This window comes from Lepisosteus platostomus, chromosome 13, assembly GCF_059453375.1.
Source record: "Lepisosteus platostomus isolate fLepPlt1 chromosome 13, fLepPlt1.hap1, whole genome shotgun sequence".
Classification (NCBI taxonomy): domain Eukaryota; kingdom Metazoa; phylum Chordata; class Actinopteri; order Semionotiformes; family Lepisosteidae; genus Lepisosteus; species Lepisosteus platostomus.
In genome coordinates, this window is record NC_142623.1 from 4,549,166 (window position 1) to 4,571,521 (window position 22,356).

The 22,356-nt window shown below is 44.7% G+C and overlaps 1 protein-coding gene across 5 annotated transcripts in view; it reads left to right on the forward strand.

The window, feature by feature from the left end:
• map7d1a (MAP7 domain containing 1a) overlaps nt 1–22,356 on the forward strand; it is a 63,025-nt gene that overhangs the window by 39,570 nt on the left and 1,099 nt on the right. For 2 of the 5 annotated variants that reach the window (XM_088602704.1, XM_088602706.1), the window contains 14 exons: nt 1,578–1,741; nt 3,421–3,529; nt 6,500–6,610; nt 9,819–9,941; nt 10,271–10,416; nt 11,236–11,366; nt 12,142–12,377; nt 12,973–13,249; nt 14,544–14,715; nt 16,556–16,660; nt 17,974–18,024; nt 18,149–18,221; nt 19,834–19,945; nt 20,656–20,891. In XM_088602704.1, coding sequence (XP_088458830.1) covers nt 1,578–1,741; nt 3,421–3,529; nt 6,500–6,610; nt 9,819–9,941; nt 10,271–10,416; nt 11,236–11,366; nt 12,142–12,377; nt 12,973–13,249; nt 14,544–14,715; nt 16,556–16,660; nt 17,974–18,024; nt 18,149–18,221; nt 19,834–19,945; nt 20,656–20,891 — 2,046 coding nt within the window. The remainder of the gene's footprint in view (nt 1–1,577; nt 1,742–3,420; nt 3,530–6,499; nt 6,611–9,818; nt 9,942–10,270; nt 10,417–11,235; nt 11,367–12,141; nt 12,378–12,972; nt 13,250–14,543; nt 14,716–16,555; nt 16,661–17,973; nt 18,025–18,148; nt 18,222–19,833; nt 19,946–20,655; nt 20,892–22,356) is intronic. The other 3 variants (XM_088602705.1, XM_088602707.1, XM_088602708.1) reach the window with 3 other exon arrangements.

Sequence of the window (22,356 nt, forward strand, 5' to 3'; positions counted from 1 at the left end):
ATTCATTCATTCACATCTCCTGTTTTCTGAATGGAACCTCTTAATTAATCTGATCACTTACTTATTAGACATTTGGGAGATTTTCAAAGTATGTAGACCACTTAGAAATCATCAACTTGTTATGAACTTTCAATACCCAATCAAGCAAAGTCTTAATTCAGTGAAGAGTAAAATAAAATAATGGGGGACTTTTTTTGTTTTACAACGATGACACTAATTAGTAATAGATGACTAGGTTTTTTGTTTTACTTTGTTTACAAAAGTGTTTTTTCTCATTTTTTTACTTTTCTTCTTGAGTCAGTCTCTAGGCAGAATACCATGCAGCAGCAGATAGAGCTCCCAGCTGTGAGGGGAACTGTGTGATTCACCCATGCTGCATTTCTACGAATCACAAAAGAAGCATTTAGTAGCTTTTGGGGGGCAAATAAAAGGGCATTTATTGTCTGAGTACATGATATCCAAATATATTGATTCAGTTCTGTCTTAAGGGGGAAGAAAGTGAAATGTAGTTGAGTGCATGAAGAATATTTTTCAGTCTGATCCGTTTCCAGTAGTTGCTTGCTCAGATTCCCAGATTCAAACCAGACATTAAATGCAGGTCTTTAATCGCCTGACGAGTTCTCTGTCCTGCTTGAGCCACCTGAAATGCAGGAGAGAACATCAGGCATTTATCAGATCCCAGTAATGTTCAAAGGAAAATAATGATCCAGTGTATTTCACAACTAAGACTCCTGCTTTCTCGTGAGTAAAGAGATGGAAAGGCAGTCTACATCTTCACTTCATAGTTTCGTGTTTGTGTTCTATGAATTTGTGACATCTGGCCTCCATCTGACAGCACAGCACCCACTGGCGTCTGGAAGTGTGTTATATATATATAAGGACAGAAGACAATGCTACAAAAACAGGAAATTACCCTCTGAGGCACACTGTCCCAGCACACAGGCAGCATAGCTAGAGCAACAAATATACAGATGGTGTGAAGCAGGAGTTTAATTCAAGGAAATGATAATGAGAGTTTAATTATATTTGGAACTACCAGGGAAGAGAAACCTAGTCTCTCGAGGAAAAATAAACTGATGTCTAGGCTTCATCATGTGATCATTTGAATGTTTTAGCATGATGGTAATTCATTCATTCATTCTTGCTTGTAACTGTAATGTAGAGAACTGTCTCTATAATAATATATTTATTAATAAATATTAATAAAAATAATATTTTTTATATGGGCAGTTATTATTTTAATTTATTTGTGTTCCATATTTATCTCAAAACGGTCTGAGTAAATTGTATCCAAGTATGTTCTGTCTTAAGGGTGAGGAAGGTAAAACATAGGAACAATATTTTGCAGTATGAATTCTTTCTGGTTGTTGTGTGCTCTTAGAAGTGGTCCTCAGATACAAAGTGTCTTCTGTAGTATCATATGGACATACGGCTGTAACTTGGAAACCTTCAATGTCCGTCTGTGCACTGAAGCATTCTGGTAGTTGTAGTTCTGGAGGCGGAGTTTAGCTCTCCCACTTACCTTAAGGAGCTAAAATGACCGTGACACAGTGTAACTGTCCCCGGTTTTTCCGCAGCTGCCAAGAAGACGCAGTGGCTGGAGAAAGAGGAGAAAGCCAGACAGCTGCGCGAGAAACAGCTGGACGACCGCAGAAAGAAGCTGGAGGAGCAGAGGCTGAAGGCCGAGAAACGCAGGGCGGCGCTGGAGGAGAGGCAGCGGCAGAAGCTGGAGAAAAACAAGGTGAGGGGCGAGACGGAGGGGAACTTGGAAAAGTACATTCGCTCTGGCCGGACCAAAGTCATGATCGTTATTTGGTCGGTTATGTGTTTTTCATCTTAAGTGAATAAGGGGAAAATGGAATACTTTTGCTCAGTTAATAACTGGGAAGTTGGAGCCTACGAACCTCTACATCTCCTGCTGCTAACAAGTTATAAGTCCTGCTTACCAGCATCGTGAAGCGATGCTCCTGCTGGCTTTCAGCACAGGACAGGAGCGAGGCGACGGAAACTCTGTGGGTCTGTCCCGCTGCCCACAGCTTCCTCAGGCATGGAAGTGGGTTCCTAAGCCATGGTCAAGGGGGAAAAAAAACTGAAGCAGAATGAGAGAAGTGATGACCGGTGATTTGTTTGTTATAAAGAAAACCCAAATGTTCATTTGAGTCTGAGCTAGTTCCCGTGACAGTTGAGGATACAAAGATGGTTCTCATGGTTTGCCTTTTGATTTAGAGAAAAGAAGCGTCAGAAGAAGAAATACTGAGCCCCGTGGTCTAGTTTTTGCCCATTGATGGTGCTTCCTCGCCGCTGTGGTGGCCACGACGGCACGCTTAGTATTTTGGGGGCGATGGGAAGGGGCTGGAGTGAGCCCCCGTGAGGAAAGGCTTGGTTTCCGTTCGGCTGCCTTTGCACTTCCTCAGGAACTGTCACTTCCATGAGTGAGGTGTCACATTCCTTGCATTTCCCCGTCGAGCTGCATTTCGAGGGCTTTCCTTGGGCGTGGAAAGGCTGGCTGCTGTGTTCGTAGACCCATGCTTGTGAGAATACAGACTGAATCTGTCCTTAAGAGGCCATGCCCTATGACTAACACTGAATATAAAGTTGAAAAGCGGGGGGGGCATTGTTCCCTTCGTCCATGGTGGAAGGAAAACTTCTGGGATTTGTTTTCCTGGTATGTCTCAGCTTTGTTCAGGGCATCTTCATTATTGTTCTGGAGCAGAGGTTATCAATCTTGTCAGCTAAAGCACCTAACAAAGGGGTCTGGCATGAATTACTTTGTCTTTCTGGTTGTATCCTCCCACTTGATCAAATGTGCATTTTGGGGTGGGGCCCTCAAATAATTTAATTTGATAAGAGTGTCAACTTTCATCGGTTTTTAATTCTACTGTGTTTAAAAAAACTTGTCTGCATAACATTTATTAATAATAATACCCTTACACTTCTATAGTGCTTTTCTGGACACTCCACTCAAAGCGCTTTACAGGTAATGGGGACTCCCCTCCACCACCAGTATGCAGCCCCACCTGGATGATGCGACGGCAGTACGCTCCCCACACACCAGCTCTCAGTGTGGAGGAAAGCAGTTCAGAGATGGAGATTAGGTGCAAACATCACTGAAGTGAGCAGATGAGATGTTACTGAACGTGACTTTCAGTAGCAGGGCATCGTAGATGTGGAACAGGGGAAAGGGTGTGGGCAAGGTTTAAAGATCATGCAGCTGGTAATCGGTGTCATGTACCAGTGTAGACTTTCTGTGGGCTCTGGACCACTAGTCCTGCACAGAGGAACGCCGCAGAAATGGAAGAGCTGATCAATGCCCGTGTTAGAGACCAAGAACAGGGCTATGTTTTCGAGAAAAGCATTTCACCTCGAAACCTGTCCTTGCTTCTAGTCTGTGCTGAGGGTTTGTGTATCTTTGATCCCCAGGAGAGATACGAAGCCGCCATTCAGAGATCTGCGAAGAAAACATGGGCAGAAATCCGCCAGCAGAGGTGGTCTTGGGCAGGAGGCCTTAGCCAGAACTCGCAGAAGGAAGGTGAGTGGTGCAGTCAGGAGCTCTGCTTTAGAGGCTCACATCACAACCGTTTTACAGGGCAGAGTTCAAGGCTGACGTGCAAATTTGACTCTTGCTTTCAAAATCTCCTAGTAAAAGCTTAACTGAAGCTAAGCTACAGCTAAACTGTAAAAATATCTCCCTTAAGTATTTTTTCCTCTTATCTGTGCATATTTGGAATGAGAGCATATTTGAATCCAGGGGCCTGTGAAAGCTATGAAAACCACCATCTAAGACTTCAAGTGAAATGCATTTTGGAGTCTTTTTAGAGTAAAACACCTATAATTCAGGTTTCAGCATGCACCTCGAATGTATTTTTTAACTATAATGTCAAGCAAAACTCTTTCTGCCACTGAGATGAATCAGCTTCAACCTTAGCTGTGGCAGCATTTTATCATAAGACCCTTCCTGAAGACAAACTGTGAAGGCACTCGTTCCTCCGGGCCAGAATGTCAGGATCTAATGCTGCAGTGTGTTGGCAGGGGCACTGTGCTGTAGAACGTGCCATCCTTGCCATGATCCTGACTGCTTGGCTACTTATTAACATGCGTATGTGCACATGGCCTTAAGGGTCCTGCAGCCCTGACATCTTTATTATAGTTTGTTTCTGTGTGCAGCTAATTTTAAACCCTGTAAAGTTATTTATGTCTCTTTCAGGAAGTGAGATGTAAAGGTCTTCGATACTTAATATCTGAATTACAGCATTGATAAGCACTGTGTAGTTTTTCAAACTGGGTGCTTACAGTACCTTTTTGGGTGCGTCTTTGTTCTTCTGATGCTTGCATTATTAAAGTGGTATTTTGTGAATTTCCATGAATCTTTTGCATGACTGATTCCTTTATTCACTGTCTTTGTCTGGTTCTTGGGTGTGGCAGTATGACAATGAATTGCTTTGGTTTCCTGGTGGCAGGTATTGAAATTAACCTTCCTCTCCTGCAGTTGTTTAATGGTGCTTGCCTAATTACTTACTTAGCTCATAACTGGATTGTTGTGACTCTGTTCATACTGGTTTTATGTACTTAAATTATGAGGAATTTCACACTGATATTTCCAGTGTGCAGTGGATTGCTAGATTTCTTTGTAGCTGACAGCTTTAATAGTTGATTTCTTACTGCTTCCAAGTATATGAGGTGTAAAAGGAAATGCTAAACGTTATTACTGTTGCACATCATGTTCTTTGTGAGAAAGGAAACTTAACTGGGTGCACTGGATTCATCTTCTCTCCAGTTCTTGGAAACAAAAGTAATAGACGTGACAAGGGACGTACTGGGTCAGAGCAGGGTCTACCTCCTACCAAAACATGGCACGTGAAGACATCTCATTCGGCATGCCAGCCCTTTTCACATTGTGCTCTTCACAGATCATTAACCTTACCAGATCTCCTCCCTGCCTTGGCATCTTACTGTGCCCATATCTCAATATTGAACATTGCATTTGGTTTTTTTGGCAAAAACGTTGCTGACTCCTGGGCTATCAGCTAAGGACATCTAGCTTAACTGATAGGTAAAAACCAAGGCTACAAGAGATCTGAGCTGTAATACAACAAAACAGGACAAAACCTTGAGCCTGCATCACTGTTACCGAAATGACTTGGCAGTTGTACTTGGGTGTCTATGCATTGGAAAAACTGGATGAGTTTAAATCTCCCCTGCTTATTTTCTCTCTGACATAGGGAGAAGACTCTCTCCTTCTTTTAGAGTTAATATAACTGCACAACATGCATTAAGAGCTTTCCCTGTGTGATGTCACTTTGACTTCCTGTTTTTGAAGAGTGCCGAATGCGGACTTGAATGGCCACACAGCAGGGCTGGAGTTGGGAAAGGAGCCATGGAGCATGCTGGGAAATCTCCTTAAATTATATCCCAGGCCTCTCAGAAGAGAAAATCAAAGAAACATGCAAGTGGAAGGCTGCCTTTGCTATGTATAAAGTTCTTCACTGAAAACAATTTGGTGTGACTCAGATGTAACGTGTCACACCCTTTTTAACATCTGGACTCTTTCTTGATATGGTGCAGTAAAATGTGAAGTTGGAGTCCCCGAGATCAGATTTCAGCTATAGATTTTATGATTCCTGGACCAAGGTCCTTCTCTTATTGCTTTTGCACATATTTCGATTGATCACATGTTGGGTGGGACTGGGATGGGGGACTGTGTCTGGCCTATTGCTACAGAACACCACAGGATGTCAGTGTATCTCCAGTCCAGTGTTAATGAGGTTACAAGTCACTCCTCTTTATTGGTGTTATATTACTTGCCAATCTGTATCGAAAGCCGTCTTAGTTACATGGAGTTCTTACAGATGTTTCAAAGCTGACCAAGAACTGATTTAATAATGTCACTGGTCGTACTGCTAAAGACTGTTGCTTGCACTTCAAGTCTTTTTTTCTTTTTGCATTCAGGGGTGTGAGTCATTTTAAAATGGGTAATTCTGGGTGGTTTGTTTCTCCTCTGTGCTTTGTTTCTGAAGCGGTCTGTAAAAGGCCTAATCTTTCTTTCTGTGACTGGGAGGGTTTCGTTTCTACTTTTGGCAGCTGGTTTCCTCTCCTGTTCTGCGTGTCCTTTCTCAGCGATGGTTGTGCAGCAACCAGTTTAAACTGATAGCTTGCAGGCCGATCCCGGGCTGCCCTGTTTCTCCAGCAGGCTCCTTCTCTTCCACATCCTTTTTGTTTTTCTTCTCTTGGGATAGGGCAGGGGCCTATGGCACACCTTTACCCTACAAGTGCTGGCAATCTGGATCAAATCTAACCACGGGGTTGAAGCCGATCCCCTGGCTTCTTTCACTCAATGGCTGGATGAGCTCCTGTCCTTAAGGCTTCTGAAACTCTCCTGAGGAAAAAGCGTACTTTTCATGCCACGAAGACCAGGTTACATAGTGTGAGGACCCCCCTCATGATCACCCCTTTCCCCTCAGAGGCCAGTGTTGTGAACGGTGTTGTTTATACGTTTCCTCAGGTACAGGCAGATGTTCGATGTCAGCGGTGAACCTCCCTAAACATGTGGATTCCGTTATAAACAAGAGGCTGTCCAAGTCCTCTGCCACCCTCTGGAATTCGCCAAACAGAAGTAAGAAAAGCTTGTTTGGCCCCCCTTCCTGCTCTAATGTCAACTTCACCAGACTTTCCAAATCCCTCCTACCTCCATGATTTTTTTAAATCGCCTGCCAATGCTCGATGGTGATTATTTTTCCATTCCCATCCCTGTCTTCAAAATTGTACCTGCATTGTGATTGTTTTTTTTTTAGAAAAAAAATCCCGCACTTTCCGTTTTTTTCCAGATATATTTTAAGTCCTTTCACTGCACATTTCCTATTTACATTTTTGGTTTCCTCCTGCATTTTTTTCACCTTGAATGTGTTGAGCTGGTGTTCGTCTTATGATATTCGTGGGTGATGGTGGTGGTTTGTAAATCTGAATTTAATCATTGGATTTAACCTGGACAGCAGTAAGCTGTTATGCATCTACAAAGCCCGTTACACAATGGGAGTGTGAGATGTGCCACACGCCGAGCTGACAGGGGCCTATGCCATGCTGTGGGAGGTGAGTGCTGACCGCTCTGCGGATGACCTGTGGATTTGGAAGGGCCGAACAGCACCAATTTACTCCATCACGTCTTCAGAGGTTACAGCCTGGGAAAACGAAGGAAGAGAAACGAACAAGTCTCTCATTTCTGACTTTCATTTAGCTAGTGTGAAACCTAAAAGCCTAAGAAGATTTTATTTCCTGTGTTCAAGGTGCATGCAAACAAAGAATGGTACTTGTTTACAGACTGAGTGGTGTGTGAACATGTTCACCATGGGAAACGACATTAGAAAAATTCAAATTGTAGATGAAGCAGACCTGTAATACGGTTCATTGGATACAATTGCAATATTTAACCCATGGTTAATCTCACTGAGGCTAATTATCTTAACTGACTGAATTGTTACCTCAGCTGTCCAGGTCTGAGTTTTAGATGTGAAAATAACACATCGTAGAAAGCAGTAGCCATACCAACTAGCCTTTTTTTCATGTTGCGGTGAAAGCCTGCATCATTAGAAGAGACATGAGAACTAAGAGGGGTCACGAACAGTCAACTATCATCCAGATCTTTATACTCGTGGCTTTCCTCCATGTTGCCCAGCAACCAGTGAAACATATCACAATATTTCCAGTCTAAAAATATAGAACGAGCTGGCCAGGAAAGTTTTCCACAGGGCTCTGGCTCGTTCGAGGAGCATGGATGATGGGGTTTCCAACTGATTTAACAAAGCAGGTGGCACTACCTGGGGGAATTCTTGTGGGCCAGGCCGGTGTTTTTCACCTTTTGGTGGCACTTCAGTTAATCCAGTCTGCCTTCAGCGTCTTTCGAATCGGTATCTGCTTTAACAACCTGAAACGTTAGCTGACCTCTGGCGTTTTTTTCAGGGTGATGTATGTTTTGCACTGCCTGAGGACTCTTTAAGAAAAGAAGAAAAAAAAACAGAGTCTTCCCCCTGCAGAGAATCGCCCGAGTAACCTCTTATCGATCTCGGCTTTCTAGACATGCTCTTTCTTTCTGAGGAGCGCCGACAGTTCCGTTCGCTCCCTCGATTTCTTGCTGCCCTTCAGCTTCGTTTCAGACGCGGTCGAGACGCACACTCTGTCGGGCCCCGTCTCGAGACACTTGAGCCTTGACGTTTCTGCTGGAGCATTGTTGGTACAGTTGAAAGGGAGATTTGGCCGGTTTTGAAAACTTCAGTTCTCTTCATTTTCTCCTTCCCTTTTTTGGTTTACTCATAGAGGTATTGGTTCCAAATGATGAATCTCAGGGTAAAGTAGCTTTCAGGTTGGTCTGTATGATAGCACCTGAATTCAAGGCTGTTTTTGGCTGCAAACTGCTATGGGTTCCTTAGTAGGAAATCCTCAGGAAATGATCGTATTGCAGTGGGCACACAGACAAGTTGACTAAGAATTTTAAATTAAGGAGCATCCTGATAAAAACCTTAAAGAATAAGGTTTGGAAAAAAGTACATGAATCATACTGATGCTGCATCAGTAAAAGAAAAAACATCCAGAGTGGATACTTGTGTAAATTAAGAACAGGGTTCATCAGTAAAGCAACATTACTGCTGTATAGTTCCTGTAATAAAATGCTAACTAGGCCAGACTGCTTGAGTTCATTTTTCTTTTTGGAGTCAAATACAGCCTGAAATCTTTCTGCACCATCTGCAGAAATAGTATGTGAGAGGCAGTGCACTTCAGGATGTGATTGCTGGCAGAGTATATTAAGAACAGCTCGAAGGTGACCCTTCTGCTAAAATACTTCAGAGCTGCTGTTCAGTAAGGCTTTTCTTCACTTGGCAATTAGCGTTCATTAAACAGTGCCTCTGGTATTGACTTTTTTCACTTCAGGTTTTTGAACGAGACGGACAAAAATTCAAAAGCTGAATATGAGCTTGGCGTTTTAATGGCAATTGATCAGCCTGTCTTTCCCCTACTGTTCCCTTGCATTGATGTAAGGTTTTGATTATTTGTTAATGGCGTTTTAATGTTGCCAGTCTGTGGGGCTCTTTTAAGTGCTCCATCTGTGAGGACTGAGCAAGCTGTTGTTTTTTTTTGTTTTTTTTTTCTGAAGATATTTTATAACCTCATTAAGGAACCTGCTCCTTAGTTTGTTTAATTAGGACAATTTATTTAAAGCAGAATATACATCTTAGTATGTGGCAGAAAACCGATATTAAGAATCATTTTTATTGAATAACCATTTTGCGAAGCTGTTTGTCTGTTGTTCCTACATGTCCATGTGGACCAGCTTACTCTCAGTGAAATCATCTTCTTTCGTTGTTTATTGGAGATAAAAGGAACAGGATGCACACTCAGTTCATGTAACTGTAGTTATTAGTCTCTGGGATTTCACATCCCTGAACTGCTAGAATGGTGGAATTGCTTTGTTATGAAGTAGAAATCTGTGTTTTTCGCTCATCCCCTGACAGCACTGAGTATCTGTAGGACTTGTAGTGAGAGACTATTGATGTCTGCTTGAAAACTCTGTCAGGTTTTCTTACCTGAGGGGTTTATTTCCGTTGTAAGGGAGGTATTTCCTGTGTACAGCCATCCCTGAGTGTCTGCACCTCCGTTCGTGACGGGCTCCAGGGTTTGGCGTTCGGGCTCGGGGGTTCGGGCACTGGTGTTCAGGCTCTGAGGTTTGAGCTCTAGGGTTCAGGGTTCGGGCTCTGGGCTCTGGGGTTCAGGGTTCAGGGGTGGATACACTGGAAAGCCCTGCACTCCATGTTCATTGTGTTGCCGTGTCTCAGCCCGCAGCCTACAGCTCAGCCCCTGGGAGAGCAGCATTGTGGACCGGCTGATGACACCCACCCTGTCCTTCCTGGCCCGCAGCCGCAGCGCCGCCACCCTGCTGGGCAGCGGGAAAGACGCGCGTGAGTCCGTCTCCGACACGCACACTGCCTGAGCCTGGTGTTCAGTCTCATCGACTTCATCATTTAGTGGAGCAGGGATACTATAGAAAATACTCATCTGTCTTAATGAGGCATCCCTTCCTTTATTATTCATTAGCTTTTATTTGAACAATTTTAAAGGCAACTATTTAGTTTTGCGATGAGAAAGTGTTTTTTTTTTTGGCGGGGGGGCATGAAATCATATTCATAGTAACAACCCTAGTTACCGTGGAGATAAGACCAAGCGGACAAATGTGGGGCCCCATAGGTGATGGTCTCCATTTTAACTGGTCGCCCCGTTTCCTCCACAGTCTCGCCCCTGTGTCCTCGGTCGGCGTCCGCCAGCCCTCTCGCCCCCTGCAATAACCACAGAGCCCATCACCGCTGCTCCGACCGCTGGAAGGTGTCGGCCAGCACCCCTGACATCACCCAGCGCCGGAGGCGGGACTCCACACCGGTGAGTGGCGCCGGGCGCCTTGCTAGCCCAGTCTCTCCCAGAGTCCGGCAGCCGCGGTATGGACGGTACGCACCTCGGAGTCTCTCTCAGGCTGGAGTCAGGATGTCCACACACACACGTAGTATACAAAACACCAAGCACAGCAAGGGCGCTTCTGAAGACTGCGCCAGGGGTTCTTACAGGTGTTTCCACTGTAAAAGGCCATTTCTTCTGCTGTAATAGGCATAGCTCTCTTCATCGCAGATGTTCTGTAAGGTTCACTGATTCCCACAGAGAATTCGCCTCTAAGAGCCTTATTCTGGGAAAGAAGGTTAAATCTGTTTTAACCATCTCTACAGTCTGTTCAGCCCCAGCTCTTCTCTCTTCGGTGTTTCAAAACCAAACTGGCTAAGCACATACATTTATAAAAGGGCTTCCACACAAACTGAGACAATTCGTGCCATTTAACGAATATCAACAGCAGCGGTAGCTTAATCATTTTTGACCTTTTAATGACACATTACCAGTGTAACTGCCCAGAACGTCAGGTTGACGTGAGCACGCTGCCAACAGCTGTATTAGCACCAGATTGAAAAATAGCTAATTCTTTGAGAAAACCCTCGTTTGCTGACCGTGTATTCCCCAGGGCTTGTTAGAGAATTCCGGTTTATTATCCCTGTGGGTGCGGACAAGGTTCCCAGTCACATTAGTGGGGATGAGAGGGTTTGTCTTCCCTTGGAAAGGTTGGGATTCTCTTGGCAGACTTCAGCGTGATGCCGGCGCTTGCTTACTTAAGGGACCCGTTCTAAAAGGATTGCTCTCGTTTCCGGTTTCCGAAAGATGGAGAAAAAGAAAAAAGAGAAGAAAGACAAGGAACGGGAAAATGAAAAAGAGAAGCACGCCCTCGCAAAGGAAAAGGTGCTGAAGAAGAGGCAGTCTTTGCCAAGCATGAAACACAGAATAGAGACCAGGTACGTTGCTTCTCTCCTGAAGAGTTGTCAGACAGGTATTCCTTGCGGACTCTGTTGCTTTAATAGGAAGCTGAGTACAAGAGAGTCTTAAAACAATAGGAAGTATTCAAGAACAGCTAATTATTTTGGTTACTGCTCTTTAAGTTATTTGAGCTTATTTAGATAAGTATCTACAAAATGGTTGAGTAGATTCATCTAGACTCCTACTGTACATCTCTTTGTGTTTTTAGGCAATAAAATTATGTACAGAAGGCATCTCCCATTGTATCGTAGAAATAGTTAAGTCTTTATTACCTCTGATTATATGATTTACGAACATTTTCAGGAAAAAATAATGTTACTCATTCCTAATGAGGCATCTCTTCCCTTGATTGACGTTTGCGTCCATTGTAATCTCACAATCAAAGGGATTTTTATTTAAGCAATACTGACTGGACTGGAGTTTTGTTTTCCATTAGATTCCATTGTCTGGTCTTTGCTTCCATTACATACCGCTTAAATTAACCAGGTGAATGAGTGTTAATTTCCTTCGGGCTCTCAGTAAAACTCTCAGTAAAAGCTGCCGTTTTGTCAAATCTGACCCCATGTTTTGTTACAGCCCTCGTGGAGTTTGCAGGTGTGTGGATTTCAGCCACATTTTTGCGTTGGGGGAAGCGGTTTTTTTGCGTTGATTTCAGAAACGGGAGTCTGTCCTTGTTTTTTCGTGTCTCGGCTGTCTCCTCCTACACGTGACGTTATGGAGTTGTGTAAAATAACGCGGCGTTGTCTTCTTCAGCAGTCCAGCGTCCAAGAACCGTCCTTCTTCGCCGTCGACGCCTAAGGCGCGGCCTGCTTCCCCCAGCCCCGCGGTGTCCCCAAAACCCCCCTCCCCCCGGGGCCCCCCGCCGGTCCCCAGGACCCGCGGCAAGAAGCCCAGGACCCCAGGCCGGGCGGAGGAGCTGGCAGCCTCTCCCGTCGCCGTGGAGAAGGCGAAGGAGTCGCGCAGGCCCGGCACGCCGGAGGAGGCCAGAGGTGAGGTCTTTTCAAGTCCTAAAATTCCTAGTTGCTTAAAAGCACGTGCTGGGAGTCTCTCGTTTTCTTTCCTAAGGAGATTGCTGAACAAAAAAACTGAACAATCTCAGACGTCTGGCACACGTCTGGCAATTAGTGCCATTTACAGCGGCAGGTATTAATCAGTGGTTTACCAATTACTGGAAACGGAAATCAGCTGGCTTTGTTATTAGTGGGGAAAACGCTCTGCTGTTGTGTTGATGCAAATTGCTTTAATAACTTAATTCAGGATAATATTGAGCTGAAAATCTCTAGATTTCTGTTTTAGACTAATTATAGTGCATTAAAACTACATCAAACACAAGTCACAAAGGATTAATTGTTAGACGACAACATTGCATTTCCAAATTAAATTTGAGTTATTTTAAACACTAGGGACTTAAACAGAGGGCACTACATGGAGGATTTAAGACCCAGAAATGTTTACACAACTGTAGGGAAGCTATGGCCTAATTGCAGTACTTTCGGCCATGTAAGAAGGATCTGAACTTATTACACCACAGACAACAAGAGACGCATTGTTTTTGTTTTCTTGTCCTATCTTTGGCCTTCCCAGGCTTGCCCACGGTCCCAGCCATTGTTGTGTCCTCAGCCCCGGGAACGCCCCCTTCTGTGGCTCCACGAATCACAGCCCCTGCCTCCGCCCCATCCCCCTCAGTCCCTGAGCAAACCCCGCCTCCCGTGGCCACGCCCACCACTCCGGCCAGCAAGCCCATGGCTGGGACCACTGACCCGGAGGAAGCTGCCAGGATCCTGGCTGAGAAACGCCGGCAGGCCCGCGAGCAGAGGGAGAGAGATGAGCAGGAGAGGAGGGAGAAGGAGGAGAGAGAGAGGTAAGCAATTCTGTTCTAGTACTAGGCTGGAGAATTTGCTTACAGTAGGAACAGTAATGGCTTTTTACCAATTTGTTGTCATACAACAGTCTGTTACTTACCTTTTTTAAGGGGATTTGATTAATATGAATAAGTTCATTATAGGTTAAGGAGTTTCTAGAAGTGAAACTGCATTAGCAGTAGTAGTAACAAAAGGGATTGCATCAAAATAGCTGGTTCTTTTCATTATCGAGTCTAATATCTAATTATCCTTCTGTGAAGAAAGATGAATGTCACTTCACTTTGAATCTGCAAAGCGTTAAAATGTTAGCTTTGAAAACCAAGAACATGTGTCATACAGGTATGTCATTTAAGATTATGTTTCTACTGTTTGCCCCGGACTGAGTCTAGCTTTGATCACTGAACAGGTAAATGTTATGAAAACACTACCATTGAATGCTTCTAGACTTCATCTGCTCTGGGATTGGGCCAGACCTTGTCCCTCAGTAACCCCTTGCCTTTGAACCTCCAGACTGACTGAAGCAAACCCGGTCTGGATTGAGATGGAAACAGGCAACCAACTATTTTTCAAACCAGTTCATCTCAAATGCTGGTTAATCACCCTTTTATTTAATGGTGTAGTTAAATTGTATTGAGAGTTCAATGTATTTCCAAATCCAAAGTCTTCTGAGGTTAGTTCCTAAACTGGTCATCTTGGCAGTTTATTCTTGTAAGTGCCTTGACTTTGTTAGGCCCTGTTTTTGTTGAAAACACACCTAGCCAAGAATTGACTTGATTTTACATTAATTCATCGGGCAGGCAGGTGCATCTGGTCATGATACAGAGGGTGCAGATCATGGTATCATAAAACAGCAACAAAACCCCCCCGCCAAAAATAACAAAACCAGTAAGGGCAGTGATTTTTAGGCTCTTGAATCTCACACAGTGCTGCTTGACAGACGGGAAACAGTAACAAAAGAGCACAGTCAGTAAGTGAGGGTTAGTCGCTGGCCCCTGGAGTAAGGGACATCCTGAAGAGATGACTTTCCAGCTTCTTTCAGGCCTTGGCGAGTCTGCGGTTCTGACGGTGGCAGCTAGGTTGTTTCACCACTAGGGGGCAGCACAGAGCATAGTCGGGGGCCTGGGATTTGCTCGCCCTTGGCCTCGGCAGTGCCGGTTGGCCTGAGGAGCCGGATCTCGGAGCCGCAGCAGGAACGGAGGGGGAAACGAGGTCACCCGGGGGGCCGAACGGGTGTCCGGCGGGGCAGGCCTCGCGCGTCCGCTCACGCCGAGGCGCGCTGTGCTGCTCCTGCAGGGTTCTCCGCGAGGAGCGGGCACAGCAGGAGGCGGAGGAGCGCGCGCAGCGCCAGGCCGAGGCCCAGAGGCTAGCGGAGGAGCGCCGGCAGCAGGAGGAGGCCCGGCAGCAGAGGGAGGCGGAGGAGCGGGCGCGGGCCGAGCAGGAGGAGAGCGAGCGGCTCCAGAGACAGGTGAGGGGGAGCTCGGCTCGCAGCACTTCCTGCTTCCTGGGCGCAGCCTCTGCGTCTCCATGGCAACAGCCAGCACACCTCTGACATCACCGCTACTTCCTTCTTGGGCCTTAAGGGAAAGTCCAGCACCAAAAGGCAGAAGGAACTGAACTTTTGTAGTCTTGAACAGAGAGGAATATGAGGAGACCTGATACACCCTGAAAAGCCTCATAGATATCGACTCCTTCAGAATGAGCACTGAAGTATGAATTTTAGTGGAAACTACAAGGAAGCGCACGTAAAACTGAGAACAAGAGTTAGCTCATTACACAGAGGGTCATGGGAGTCTAGAACAAGCTACCCAGCGGTGACACTGAAATCTGGACCACGGCTTCTTTCAGCTGGACAAGATCCTAGGATCCTTTAGCTCCTAGCTGCCAAACGGGCTAGATGAGTTGAATGGCCTCTTCTCGTTTGTAATCTTTTTTTTAAATCTTTAAAAAATTAACTAAGATTAACATCAAAGGGGATTTTAGAGGAAGGTGAGGTTTTTTGAAATATGCATTTTCCACATTTAAGTACTGGTGTTGAGTTGGAAAGGAGTGATTTAGGTTCCATGCAGCTTGTTTTGAGTCTTTGGACCTGACAGATTGGATGAGATGAAGATCGAGAGTTTTCTTTTTTTAATGTTAAGGAGTTGGTGCTGAATGTTGATTAAATGTGCAAACTAGTTTAAAGGGCGATACTTTAACACATGGTTGGCGAAATTCCATGTAATTGGAAGACTTGGCTGAAAATGACCCTGATATTGCCAGAAACATTGTGACTCAGGATCTTCTTCCTCGAATCTGGCATTGGATCAAGACCCTGACCTTGTCTATCACTGAACTCATACCTCTTTTTCCAACCCCAAGCCTCCTCCAGACTGAAGGTCTGAAAGTGTAGCAGGGTGGCAGTGCCCAGTATGCACAGAGAGATTGCCTGTGACTCAGGTTGTAGGATTTATTTTGTAACATGAAGCAGTTGCAGTAGCTGCTGTTTTTACTGCTTTAACACATCTCTTTCCTGCTGAAGCCTGAAAGGAGTGAATTACCAAGGCAAGAAAAAAAATTAAATTGCTTTCTTGTTTTGTTTTTTGACCATGTTGGTCTGGTTAGGCTTTCAAGCGTTTGTGGAAACCTTAACAATGCTCACGTGCTTCCACCTAGTGGGAGAGTTTAGAATTGCAGCTAATGGTCTAGTGTAATTTCTCACTTCTGGTCCAGAAGATACAGTATGACTTCTTAGCTGCTTAATGCAGCCAGTAGTTAAATCAGGCATTTTAAAATTATATTTCCAGCTTTGAAACATGAAGATGGGAAGTATGTAAAAACTCTTTCATATTCTTAATTTTGAAATATCAAATCTATAGGAATAGTCAAGAATAAAAAATATAATTTCTTGCATTAGAAATTTACCTTTTCACATACCCCAGCTTGGGGTCAGAGTGCAGGGTCAGCCATTTATACGGCGCCCCTGGAACAGTTGGGGTTAAGGGCCCAATGGAGTAGGATGCCTCTGCCAGCCGCAGGATTTGAACCGGCAACCTTCCAGCCACAGGCGCAGATCCTTAGCCACAGTGCCACCGCTAATTGTAAGCTAAGCTGAAATAATGAGTTTCAATTATCGGTGCGTACTTTAACCTCTTCTTGTGTCACAGGGATATTTCAGAGTGTAAAATGTTAAGGGAAAATCATTTTGAAAAGCCAGAGTTTGTACAGTCTCCTCGCTACACATTCTGTTTCACCTCGCCACCTCGGCTGGGCTTCTCCTTGTGAGCAGAGCGGGGACAGCGCTTATCCCCTTGTCCCCCTCGTCCCAGAGAGAAGAGGCCGAGGCGAAGGCCCGGGAAGAGGCCGAGAAGCAGCGCCTGGAGAGGGAGAAACACTTCCAGAAGGAGGAGCAGGAGCGCTTGGAGAGGAAGAAGGTGAGGAAGGAACCAGCCGCGCAGCAGCAGAAAAGAAATCCCCTGGTGTAGACAGGAGACTCGGTGTTCCTGGCAGGGGCACACAGGGGCGCTGAGATCACCCAGCTCTGCAGTCTGAAGACACAGGGACAGCCAGTCTTTGAGTCTGTTTTATTATTTACTTTGAACCTAACCTCTAAAGGCACAGTGAAACATAAACCAAAGGTCAGGGGTGCACACTACGTTTACAGTCATTTAATTGCAAGAGGAGAGGAGGCTCTTCTTGACCCAGATGGTTGTGGGAGTTAGCTGTGGTTGAAGCTGATTACCTGGCTTCTTTTCAGACACAGTTGGACGAGATCCAGCCCCCCTTTTGTTTGTAGCCTTTCTTTTCTGTTGTGCTGGTCAGTGACGTTAGAAGACTGCGTATGGACTTCTGTCCATTCTCATGGCTTAGCATTGGGAAATGTGATCTTTTCAAACGAGAGTCCCCCCCATCAGCTGTTTCCGAATAAGAATTATTTCTGCTTACAATCAGGGAGCACGGTTTTTCCGAGTGACTCAAGCAGTAAAAGCACAGGTTGAGCTCTGTGATTCTGGTGTCAAGGGTTCAAGTCTGGGGAGTTCCTACGCAACAGTGCACAGCTGGCTGAGCACCTCAGAGGGTAGAGTTGGGATTTAGGGTTGTCTCAGTCCCAGCAGCAATGCGTGATCAGTGTAACCGTTCAGGTGTTTGCAACAGGTTAGTTTTGACCTGAAGTAGGTGAATGGGCAGGGCTGTGAAGGGAGTAAATACAACAGATCACCTTGAGAAAAGGGGACACCTCCTTCTATAGTAATTGTGGTAGGTCTCTCGGATTGTGGGTTTTCACTTGTCCCAAACAGGCTATTGCTGGGACAGTGGGAACAAATGGCCTGATCAGTCTTGCCCATGTGTGCCAAGCAGAGTGAATCTCTGCAGTGCTTCTGTGCTCCGTTTCAGTGGGAATAGTCTGCTGGAACAGCATGCACATCTTCAAAGGTCTGTAACCCACATCCCTATACAGCTCATAGTGTCCTAAAACCTTAGCATTGGTCCTTCCCCAACCTGCTGCAAGTGCCTCACTACTGAGAAACTCCTACAGCTAAGTACCTTTTATTTGTGATTCAGAAAAGTTAAAATACTCTGACTTTTACTTGAATTGCAAACCATCTGGAATCACGATGGAGGAAATACACATTTGAAAAGGGTCCTGAAATGTGAATAATAATTTGTTTTTCTTTCAGTTTATATCCAGATATGATGTGAGGAGTACAAGCTTGTCTGACTGGTGTTCCTTGTGTTTACATTTTAGCGTTTAGAAGAGATTATGAAAAGGACACGTAAAACGGACGGTGGAGAAAAGGTATGCGTCCTGCTCATTTTATTTCTCAAATTTGCAGCCTGACCCCCCCCTTCCCCCCTGGTGCATTTGAAACATTTTCCAAAGATGTCCAGGAAACGAACCCTTGACCTCTTTCCCCTTGCAGAAAGACGCCAAGTCTTCCTCTTCTGCTCAAGTGAACGGCAAAGACGCCAAGGCGGATCCCAAGGGAAGAGAGGGTAAGGGCAGCTGGGATGTCCCCTCTCTATTACTGCACAGAGCTCCGTTGCATTGGCTTCACGGGTCCTGTCAGTTGTAGTGTTTTGGGTGTTTTAACTGCAAGTATCACCTTTATTACGGGTTACAGAGTCCCAGACCACACCACCCACTCTCCTGCCGCCCTAACCTGCTCACCAGGCATCGACAGAGCCAGTCCTTCAGACTTCTTCAGTATCAGCAGTGAAGCATTCAAAACTGAGAGCAGAAGGAGACACGCCTTTACACAAAGGGATGTGGGGCTGTGGAACTGCACACCCAGATTTCTTTCAGGAAACAGATCCTTGGATTAATTCACTCCGAAATGGCCACATGGGCTGGATAAGCTGAATGGTCAGCTCTCTATTGTCAGATTCAGTTTAATTTAGCTCAAATTCTGCCTCCTTTGCATAGTTTTATTTCTTTATTAGTATAAGGCACATTTTAGTCTTGGAGAGTCAAAGCCTGCAGCTTTTGTAGGTCCCATGAATCCCTCATCTCCTACAGACACCTAACAGCCACTGTAGCGGTCCAAGATTGCAGTGCCTCAGCTGTCATTCTGTCTTCATGTGGTACATGTGAACCAGCTATTCCACAAGAAACCAGGACTCTTGTTGTTACTTTGCAAGCACAGCTGTAGGATACCGGTGGTACATTCTAATGAATACTTTCAGACTTGGAGCAGGATGTGTTTTTATGTGGTGTGATTCATAAATGGCTAATTAATCTGTGGGCTGCCTCGCCTCACCTGTTTTTATTCACTAGAGTCTTCTGTTGCATGGCATAGCAAATAGCTGTCTGGCTTTTGTGCAAGAAGTTGCTCTGTTGGCAGAATAGGGAGGAAACACGGTCTATACGGGAACACATGGACAGATTGAAAGGCAATTTTGAGATGACGTGGCAGCTCTTGTGAGGCGAGTTACAAAGAAAGTTTGATGTGGTATATAGCCCTAGAACTGGCATGTGTCCATTTTTAATGACGACCTAGACCAAGCCACACTTTAAACAGCCTGACCACAGCCTCATACAGTTGGGAGCACTTCATTCCTAAAGACCTATTGTGGATAAAAATGGAAAGAAACAGAAGTCCTGAGGGACTGCGAAATACCCAGTAGTCTTAACGAAGAATGCAGTTTGACTCACATTCCTGCCCAGGCTGATTCAATAAAAATAATACACACTAGTTTGCCAACAAATATGGCTTTTTCAGCCTTCTTTAACAAACTTCTTGTATTTCTGCCTTTGTTCTGATTTCTTGGTACTGTCACACTAATTTTCTTTTGGTCTAAACTGCCTCTCAAATGCTTCAGTATGTCTTCGTAATGGCCTGAAGGAGAGAACGTCTTAGTGCTGTCTTAGATATCTGAAAGAGCAGGCACAAGGGGCTTACCTACTTCAGTCCACAGTGCAACAGGGGCAGGTTTTAACACAGAGGAAAGCTAGCATGACAGCCCCAGAATGTGATTTTCTTTTCCATGTTCGCTCATACTCAAAGAGGAAGGTGTCTGTTCCAGAAGTTCCAGAATATTGACAGAACTACAGCACGTGGAAATAATGCCTAATGAGAGCCTGAATGTCTTCCTTTTTTCTCCTAAGCCAATTCTCGGCAAAACACAGAGGCACAACTAGTGGTGTCAAATAAGGAGACGGAGGAGGCCCAGTCACAGAGCAGCATAAAGGAGAAGCCTGGGGAACAGACCATAGAGAGGTAAACTAAGAGACTTTATTGGCCTTTCTGATGTTGACGATGATGCTAATCAAAAAGCACACCTACCCAGTGTACCTGAGTGCAGGTCTTAAATGAAGTCAGCTGTTCTACAGGGCATAGTCAATAACTGGGTCAATTAATGATCAAACCATTAGCATGCTTATTGTGGTAAGATTCCATGGTGGCGCATGCTAGGCGGTCAGCTGTTTCGCTGAGCTGTTTTTATTTATTGATTTCTACACGGTTCAGCCACTCTGTCTTTATCAAGTAATTAGCAACTTTTAATTGATCCCCAAACCTCAAAAGAATTGCCTTATTTTTCAGTTAATTTATTTTCTTCAGAAAGCTTTTTTATTTGATTGGGGTGCTTGTTTCCTGTCTGTACCACAGACGCGTTGACAGAATTCAAGAATACAAATGCAAAAGTCGGGAGAGTTTTTCGCTCCTGAAAGTGGATAGTAGTGAAATCAGTCTATGGGGTAAACTGTCTGAATAAAACCAAGGTGACAGATGCCAAATCAGTGGATCTCACAAAACGTTGATTTTTTTTTTAGTGCTGATACATTGAAACATTTTTTTTAATAAATTTAAAAATAAATTACATTGTTTTGTTTCATTGTCTTCATTTGTATCATTGCGATTTCTTTTCGAAGTGAAAAGCCATTGTCTGACAGGAGTTCACGTCCCGTCTCGCCTGTCTTTTTCCTCAGCCTGCCGGTGCCGGTCTTGAACGGCGTCCAGCCCACCAAGCATGAGAACGGCCTGTCCATGAAGGGGGAGGGCCCCGACTTTGAGGAGATCATCGAACTGGCCAATCACAGCAGCGGCAGCCATGGAGGGCCGGAGAAATCGGCGAGCGAGATCCCCAGTGAGCCAATCCTGGCCTTCGAGGGGGCGGAGCCCTTCCTGAAGAAAGCCGGCCCCCTCAAGCCCCAGCAAGTCGCAGGTACTGAGAGCAGAGCGGCCCTCCTTCGGGTGAACGGTGACGTTATCGCAGCACCATGCGGTGAAAACAAGGTTCACCACAGGAAAAGCACTGCAAAATGACGGTAGATTTGGGGTAAAATGTTTGGAAGAACAGTGTAGAAGGTAAAAAAAGGCAAAATATGTAACATTAACATGTATTTATAAACGTAAACGTTTGGAAGAAAAAGGAAAACACCTGCTCAGGAGAATATTATTTCCCTCAAATTTTTACCCACTTACATTCTTAGAGCACTTTGAATGTGCAGTCAGATTTCCACTGAGAATATGAGGGCACTGCCTGTACTTTGCTTTTTCAGGGTAAGATATCCGATAAAACAACATAACAAGGCTGTTTGTCATAATGCTGTCATACTGCATCACTCTTTAATTACAGGGACTGAGTATTAAAACAAGCTTTGTATTCCAGTTTTGTATAATAATTATTGTCTATAATTAACTGTGTTTGAAGGAGAATGTGAACAGAACACCCATATTGGCTGAATCTTTTTTATTTATTTATTTATTTTCTTCAGTGAAAGTAGTATGTGAACTTAGAACAGAGGCAACCTATTTGTGCACATGATCATGGAAACCAGAATTCCACTCCAGTGGAAAAAACCCCACTGTTTGGAGTTAGTGTGAGCAGAGGGGAGTGATACCGAAGAATTAGACTGGGTGCTTTGCTCATCCAAACTATTTCACTGTAGTGTTTCGGCCCCAAATTCCCACATTCTTTGCTCATGAGTCTCAGCAAGCAGAGGGTCCTGGGAGAAGTCAGTGCGAAATTCCCATCTGGATGTGGGAGAACCAGTCAGCAGTACTGCTCCAGACCTGGCATGCTTTCCTGGAAAGGGGATCCTGCCCCAGGAATCCCAGTTCCTCCCTGGCTGGGATTCTTGGTATCGCAGCCACATCGAAGCAGAGTCACTCTTCACCTGTCGCTGCTGAAGACAGCCTTGTCATTCATAATCAGCTAAATGAGCCTGAGACATGGCAGTCTCACAAATTGGAGGAATTCTGAAGCAGGGAAAGCTAATTTAATCATCCCTCAGTCTTTAGCACACTTATCCTAAGTGTGGAAAGAGACGGTAAATTATAAGGTGCTTAAATGCTCAGTGCCTCCTTTTAATTTAAAGTGTTCTGTGACTGTAAAGCAGAACCTTTTAGCTTTTTTCCCATCCTCAAGCAGCTTTCCAACTTATGAAAACTACAAGGTGCCAAGAACAAGCAATTGATTTAAAGACCTCTGACTGGGAAACAATATTGAAGCTCCTGTTGGACTAATTCAATGTATTTTAACTGAAGATGAGTGATAGCATTGTTTATCTGCCACAGCTTTATACTGTCATTTCACTTGTCTGAAATGTTCAAGATTATGATTTTTTTTTTATTGGTACTTAAACAGCACTTTTTAAAGCAAACATGTAAATGTTTTCTATGTGTAT